We start from the raw sequence: 8,390 nt of genomic DNA, 5'->3' as shown, positions 1-8,390 counted from the left end.
AGGCTTCCAGAATGCTCTGGCTTAAAATGCCACAACCCCAGAGTCCAATTCTGGAGACAATCACTTAAACAAAGCTCAAGTTTGGTTTAGGTCAAGGGTCTCTGTCTAAAGGGGATTAACTTGGTCTCTTCTAGAAAGCTACTCAATGTACAACATATACCAGGTATAGCAGAGCTATTTATTTCCTCTACCACAAAAAATAACACTTAAAACACAAAAGACCAATAAATGTGCACCGACAATCACTTAAAGCATGATACAAGTATTAAAAGCATGTACAGGAGTTCCATTTTCAACTCAGATCTGCTTTCTGAGTAGTTCACTCAAGGTCCAGATATATTGACTAGCTTGGAACGAACAGTTCTCCCTTATTACTCTTAACTTCCCTAGCTCTTGCTCTCCTATGCAAGTGGCAAAGTAGTTTCTATACCTGCTGGAGGAAGGGGGATTTTTTCTACCCCCACTCCAACATGGAGTGTCCAAAGGAGAGTCTCAAAGGGTTCCAAACACTGGACATACACAGCCACTTGTGCAGGCTAAATGGCAAATTCTCTTTGATCCAGCCTCCGATTGAGAGTCAGGAGTATACAAGGGAGCCAACTAGAAGTTTCTGGTTATGTATGTTTTTTATCAAGGAGTCCACTAGACAGGCACAGGATACACACGTCTTTGGAGAGGGCCTCAGATCCAGAGACAGCACGTGTCACCAGAGGAGATCCAGGGCCCATGTGGCATAAGTGTGCCCAACTCTGGGCATGCTCCAAAGGAAGCATTGCTATACTCAGACTGCCCAGTGGGACTATTAGCTCCATAAGCATCAGTATTATTTTACCTAAGCTTTGTATTAGTCCTGACACATAGCAGCGTTCTGCATACAAAACTGAAAAGATTTCTGCTGTAGGTGTGAGATAAGTCCTTTAAGTTATGAGTCAGATACAAATTAAACCTAGCTAATACTGTATAGTTTCTTTTTAAGGAACTCCATATCTTGAAGAAAATATATCTGTTTAGAAGTCAAAGGTTTATACTATCTGGAAATGAAATGGACCTTAAAGATAATATAGTTTAATTCTCTCATTTTATAACTATTAGTATTCAAATAGTGGTTTCCAAGAATGTCTGGACTTATTCATTGAGGTGGATGACACCGAATTACCAGGCCACAGGGACCTAACAACATCCCACCACATATGGAGGCTCTTGGCACCTGGCTCAGATTACTAGAGGATAGGTTGAAACCAAAGCCATTATTTAGAGAATTCAGATTTTAGTTTGGAAAATGGAATTACAAGTAGGAGTGGAATGTCTTCTGAACTATCTGGCTGGACATTTTGTTTTCGCATTTACTATAAAGCTAAGGTGCTGTCAAAGGTCGTTTACACATTTATTTGTTTTTATTTTATTCACTCTGAACTTAATGCCAAAAAAGCCCACTACTTTCCATATAAAAAGTGGAACAGAAAAAGACAATTCATGTTTTTCATATTTTAGATGGATAAAGTATTTATTAAGTGCTTTCTGCTAAGCACAGAGAATACAAATATAGGCAGTTCTGCTATAACAAGACATATGGGTTCCCTAAAAGCATTTTGATATGAAAAAATGTGCAATAAAAGCCAGAATTAGGGGGAAAATAATAACAGCTAACATTTATATAATGCTTACAAGGTGCCAGGCACTGTGCTAAGCACTTTACAATAATCATCTCATTTGATCCTCATAACAACCCAGCAGGTAGGTGCTATTATCTCTCATTTTGTAGATGAGAAAACTGAAGTAGACAGAGGTTAAGTGACTTGCTCAGGGTCACAGAGTTAGTGTCTGACATCAGATCTGAACTCAGGACTTCCTATCTGCAGGCCTGACACATTAAATAGAAGAGAGAAACCTAATAAAAATTAAGCACAGTTTTATATGTGTTACATGATTAAGAAATATATGAATGCTACTCTGGATGCTGCCAGGCCTGCACCCTAGGGCTGCCTGAGCAAACTGAGCAGGCCACAGCTCAGGGTCTTGGGAGGCCATTGGAGGAAGGAGGTAGGGGTGGTGCAGACATCCACAGCCCCACTGCACCAGATGACACAATAAACATGGCACTTTACCTCAACAAAGACCTGAAATTTGCTGGTAGAAGTGGAAACTGGAAGGGTTGTAGCTTGTGAGATAATAATATCTAACATTGATATAGCACTTAAAGTATGCCAGGTACTGTGCTAAGCACTTTACAATTATCTCATTTGACCCATATAACAACCCTGGGAAGTAGGTGCTATTATTACCCCCGTTTTCCCAATGAGGAAACTGTGGCAAACAGAGGTTAAGGGACTTGCCTAGGGTCACACAGCTAGTAAGTGTCTAAGGTCAAATTTGAACTCAGATCTCCCTTATTCCAGGCCCAGCAGTCTATCCACTGAGCCACCTACCTGCTCAAGTTGTGCAGAAGCAAACTTGAATTTCAAGCTATGCTCAAAACGTTCCCTAATTCAGTAATCACGTTGGAACAAATTTGCATTTTTGAAACATACCTTATCCAGAACTTACTGTACATGCATAAAAAGAAAACACCTATCCTTGAAGAATTCACATTCTAATGGAGGAACACATACACATAAAAGGGAGCAATGGTATTCATTGGGGAAAGGCAACAGAGTCCATATAGATATACAGTTATGTTGATAGGTAACTATCCAATTCTGCCCCTCACAATTACGGAGTAATCAATCTCCACCAAGTACTAGAGGCTCATACAAATGATATTTGAACCAATGGTTGCACATGTTTCCATATTTTTAGACTTTTCAATAGTGCGAGAATTTATGTAGAACCAACACTGAACTGAGAGTCAGGAAACCTGAGGATTTATTCCTGCCACTAATCTGGGTGACTTTATCAATCACAAGACCATGGAATCACAGATGTTGAACTGGGTTTTCAGGGAAGGGATTTGAACTCTGTCTCTCAAAGTACTGTTCCTTCTTAAGTGAGGTAGCTAGATGGTAGAGTGGACAAAACACTGGGCATGCTGCCAGGAAAACCTAAGCTTAAATCTAGACTTGGACACTCACTAGCTTTTGTAATATTGGATAATTACTTGTTTAACTAAGTTTCCTCAACTGTAAAATAGGACAAGAATAGCATCTACCTCATAGGACTGTTGTGAAGATCGAATAAGAGGTAATATTTGTAAAGCCCTGGCACTATATAAAGGCTATCTATATTATCGGCAGCTAGGTGGTGCAGTGGATACAGCACTGGGCTTAGAATCAGAAAGACCTAAACTCAAACTCAATTTCAGACACTTATTAGGTTTATGGGCAAGTCACTTAACCCTGTTTGCCTCAGTTTCCTCATCTGTAAAATGAGCTGGAGAAGGAAAGGACAACACTCGAGTATCTTTGCCAAAAAAATCTCAACTGCGGTCATGACTGAAAAACATTATTATAGGCAGGATTGTTGTAAGGATCAAATAAGATATTTGTAAATATTTCCTCAACTGTAAAATAGGACAAGAATAGCATCACAGAATTGTTGTGAAGATCAAGTAAGATAATATTTGTAAAGCCCTGGCACTACACAAATGCTAGCTATTTATTATTATTATTATTGTCAGGTAGTATAGTGGATAGAGCACTGGGCCTGGAGGCAGTAAGAGAAATTCAAATCTAACCTCAGCACTTACTAGCTTTAAGTTACTTGCCCTGGGCAGGTCACTTCATCTATCTACCTGTTTCTTCAACTTTAAAACAGAGATAATAATAGCATCGACTTCCCAGGATTATAGTGAGGATCAAATGAGGAGGTATTTCTAAAGCACTTAACAGACAGCAAGCACTTAATAAATGCTTATTCCTTTCCTCTCCCTCTCTTGACTACTTTCCTCACCTGTAAACAATAACTCCGGCTTCCATGGCATTATAAAGTTTACAGAGTTAAATAGTAAAAGTCTCTTTTTATAGAAAAGGAAACTGAGGGTTAAAAGTGATTAAATGACTTTGTATTTATCACTTACCTATTTGGAACTGGTATTTGAACTTTCTAATTGTAAGACCAGAGCTGTTGTCAAATGTGATTTTTTTACTGCGCTAATATTTTCAGATTCTGTTTCAAAGTCACATTTTTGGTAGGAATTCTGAATTCACATTCGGATTTTTGGTTGGAAAAAAGGCACAAACTTCGTGCAACCGGTGCCCGTGAAAACTAGCTGAATAAACGGCACGCACAAGTTCAGAAGGAGCAAGGCCCCTCCCTAGTGTGGTCCCAGGCGCGTGCCCTGACCCGGGACCTGGGAGCGCGCGCGCACGCACGCACACGGCGCTGAGGCGACCTAAGGGAGCTAAGCGGCCGCGGTGACGCGCGTGACGAATGGAGCGGGTTTTGGCCGAAGCGCTGCTCTCTCAGAGCCAGGACCCCCGCGTCCTGCTCCGGGTGCTCTGTGTGTGGGAGTCCCCGACCCCAGCGGAGAGCGTTGAGACGTTACGGTTCCTTCTCCAGCGTCTCGAGGAAAAGCAGGAGGGTGGCGGCGTCAGGAGCGCGCTGCCCGCGGCTCCGCTGCTGCAAGAGGCGGTGCGCGAGGTCGCGGCGGGGCACCTCGTGCCGCTGCTTCGGGGCCTGCAGGCCCGCCGGGCTGGGGCGCCGGCCGGGGAGTCCTCGGCGCCTCGCGACCGCCGGCGCCGCGTGCTCAGGGCGGCGGGCGGGGCCCTGCGCTCGTGCGCCCGCCTGTCCGGGGGCCCCCAGCTGGCGGCCGGGCTGGTGCACGAGGCTCTCCTTGACCTGCTCGCCCTGAGGCCCGCGGCGGGCCCGGAGGAGGAGAAAGAAGAGGAGGAAGAGGCCCGACCAGCTCCGGGGGAGCGCGGCGGGCTGGGCGCCGAGGAGGCCGTGGAGGTGCTGGTGGCCGTGGGCCCGTGCTTGCGGCCGCGTGAGGACCGAGCGCTGCTGGAGCGTGTGGCGCGGGCGGCCTTGGCCGTGGCGCTAGGGGACGAGGACGACGAGGAGCCCGGAGCCGAGGAGGGGGCGGCGGCGCTAGTGGCTGGGCGGCTGCTGCCGGCTCTCGGTCGGAGCAGCGCTGTCGCTCTTCGAGCACTGTGGGACGGGCTCCTGCCCCGAGAAGAGGAGGAGGGGCCGGGCCCGGTGCCCCACGCGCCCCGCGTCGCGAGGCTGCTGCTGGTGCTGAGCGCCTTAGCAGAGAGGCTGCTGCCCACCCCGGGCGTAGGCGGAGCTTGGGGCGCCCCCGAGGAGGAGGTGCCCGATGCGCGGCGCTGCCCTTGCTTCTGGAGGGCGGTGCAGGCCGGCCTGGTGCACGTGGACGGGCTGACCCGCAAGAGAGCCCGCTATCTGCTGCAGAGGGCGGTGGAGGCTTCTGCGGGGCTGGGGGCCGAGTGCAGCTGCGGGGCCCGAGATGCAAACGGTATTTGCTTCATCGCAGGGACCCAGACCTCAGACTGGGGGGACGGGGGAAGGGGATTCCTCGAACTTATCCACGCCCCCACCCCTTTTCTTTTTGTATTCCTACGCGATTTTCCTCTCCCAGTGAGGATCAGCAACTAAGGAAGGAGCACTGAGAAGTGACTTGCCCAGGATCACATAGTTAATATGTCAGAAACTGGAGGGTACAGACTTTTACAAGATGCATTAACGGTGCACATCAATTTCAGGGTATCCAGTTGAAATGGCTAGTTTGTATCATAGGTGGTCCTCTTAAGTCGAGTTCCCTACTAGTACACCTTTTAAAAGATGCATTGACTGTACACATTAGTTTTGTGATATATTTCCAGTTGAAATGGCTAGTTTGTGTCAGAAGTGGTCCTCTAGGTTAAGCTGCCCCTCATTAGCTGAGATTTCATCAGCCCTTACCCTCCCTTCATAAGATCTGAGCCCTTAGGCCTGTATTTCCCTTCTGAATATCACCTCACAGATCCGCTGACTTTACGTTTGAGAACACCGACGTGTTTGCAAATTTGTTGAAAGCAGTACGTAGGATTTTGTTCTGTGCAAAATGAAAGGCACACAAAGGTGTGTATAATAAAAAATCTGCAGAATATAACACAGTAGAACCTTTATTGCAATGATGAAACTAAATTTAAGATATTGGATCAGATTGGCCTGTTATTTTCTTTTGATCTTTTTGGGACCTCCGTCACTTTGAAGGACTTCTACCTTGTTTAATTTCCTTTCAAGTAGAGGTATCATCCTTAACTTCATTCCCTGGTAGTCCCAGTTACTACTAACTCACCTGGAATTCTCTGGTGGTTCACTTGGGAGCGTTATTTCCCATAGATTTTGAGGATGTAAGAGGCTGCTAGATAAGATCACTTCATAGACATATCAAAGGAAACAGTAAAAAAGTCAGAATGAGAATGATTGAGTTGAGAATTATTTTTTTTTACAGCTCTTAGGCTTGTGTCTTTTAATGAGGTTGCTGTCAAAAGAACATATTTAATAAAAATATTAATTTTTATTTCCAATATGGTAGACTTCAGTTTTCCAAGTATGTGAAGAACACTTGACTCAGCCCTTTTCTAGAGGTCTCTTAAGAGTTTACTGTAGGTTGCATTTACGGTAAGCTGTATTTGTTTAATTCGCCTTGGACCAGAATTTCTACCTTATAGGTGGCATTTGGCAAGTTATTGTGAGCAATGTGTTCTCCTTTCCTTTAGAAAGGAGTAAATATAAGAGGTAGAAGAAACATTCTTTTCAAAGGGTAATAACTTTCCAGATTTTATTACAGCTAGGTAGTCAGGAAAAAATTAGGGAGTCATAAACATACTGTAAATTGCACAGGGTTTTTGAAAAATAAATACTGGCTATTTGGCAGGAACCTTTGCTGCAGTTGTAAATGTATTAAATCAGTTATCATTTGCTGGTAGGATTAAAAAGATTCATTACAAAACATTTTTTACCAGCCTATAATATTTACCAGCTGTTCACATACTTAACAATGACAAGATTATCAATCAACTTATGAAAGTGATCTTAAGCTGTTTACAAAACTGTTGTGCAGTAGATCTTTACTTAATTTATTATTCTTAATTGCTTCTTAATTTCTTTTTAGGCCAGGCCTCCTCTGTAACTGAACTTTTGCATGTGGGCTTGCATTCGATTTTTTACATACTAGAAAGCATTTTCATAATGCTAATGATATTGTTATATGAAAGTATTTTTTTTTGAAGTTAGTAATAGACAAAAATGACTGTTTTTGTGTTACATTAGAACCAAGTCTGTTTTGGTGGTTGGATAAGAAAAAAGAACAACTCTTGAAGTTTTGGGAAAACTACATTTTAATAATGGAAACTCTAGAAGGAAATCAGGTAAGTGATTTAATGATTTTTATCACCATTGCCTTTTCAGGACAAATTCGATGATGCAGCAAAATGAATTCTTCAGATTTTCATCATTCAAGATAGGACATGTAATAATCACTCTTTTGGCTTTGATTTAGCATGATAAAGTACAGGTAGACATGTCTCAGATTTTGATAGAAATGTGTCCCTAAAAAGCTGAATACAAATCATATTTTATAGATGAAATTATCTTCCTTTGACTTAACATTATAATTATGGAAATATGCAGCTTAAAAATTTTTTTTTTATTTTTTTGCAATTGAACATCAGTTTTCAGTGATTCCTAAAAATTTAGTTGTTAGATTCCTGGCCTTTCCAAATGAATGGTCTATAAACAAATAATTGAACGTACCAGGGGAGTACTTATTTCAAAGAAACCAACCAAGACTTAAATTCTTAAGTGAATAATTTATCTGTTTTGTTATTTTGGATTTTTTATACTGAGGTAATATATCTATTGACATATTATGTTACATTTAGGTGATTTATAAGTGCTGATGAAAGCATCAGTTCTATGGACTATCTATGGACACTGGAGTTTATAATTGGCTTTGAAATGCATTTATGTGTGTGTGTGTTTATGTGTATATGTGTATACCCCCCCCATACACAAATATATTTAAATAGGATTACAAAATGCTGTAGTGGAGAGAACACTAGACCTAAATCTGGGTTCCAGTCTTAGTTTTCCAATTTACTACCCATGATGTCTTGGGTATGTGGCTTAACTTCTGGGGCTGTTTCCTCAAATGTAAAATGAACTAGGGTCTCTTGTAGTTTTAACATTGTATGATTTTAGAAATTCCCTGCAGAGTGAAAAGGTGATTCAGGGAGTTTGATTCTTCCATATTTACGAGGCAGAGGTGTTGTAAAGACACTGACAATTACAGAGAAAGAGGACTGTACTAAAAGTCAGGAGATTTGGGTATTGTGATTTTGTTGCTCATAGTGATCCTGGGGAAACTCAGGAATCTGTGCTTCAATTTTCTCACCTTTAAAATGGGTGTAATGTCTGCTCTGGTTATTAGCTACTGATGTGAGCTTGAATAT

At 42.7% G+C, this 8,390-nt stretch overlaps 1 protein-coding gene across 1 annotated transcript in view; it reads left to right on the top strand.

The window, feature by feature from the left end:
* Positions 1 to 4,310: 4,310 nt before the first annotated feature.
* Positions 4,311 to 8,390, top strand: part of TARBP1 (tRNA guanosine 2 -O-methyltransferase TARBP1) — an 82,073-nt gene continuing 77,993 nt past the window's right edge. The window contains exons 1-2 of the mRNA XM_078156241.1: positions 4,311 to 5,407; positions 7,210 to 7,307. Of these exons, the coding sequence (XP_078012367.1) occupies positions 4,366 to 5,407; positions 7,210 to 7,307 (1,140 nt within the window). The 5' untranslated portion in view covers positions 4,311 to 4,365. The remainder of the gene's footprint in view (positions 5,408 to 7,209; positions 7,308 to 8,390) is intronic.

This window comes from Phascolarctos cinereus, unplaced genomic scaffold (genome assembly GCF_003287225.1).
Source record: "Phascolarctos cinereus isolate Bilbo 61053 unplaced genomic scaffold, phaCin_HiC Scaffold_5;HRSCAF=322, whole genome shotgun sequence".
NCBI lineage: Eukaryota > Metazoa > Chordata > Mammalia > Diprotodontia > Phascolarctidae > Phascolarctos > Phascolarctos cinereus.
Note: the sequence above shows the minus strand (reverse complement) of the source record. Positions and strands in the feature narration are given on the sequence as shown.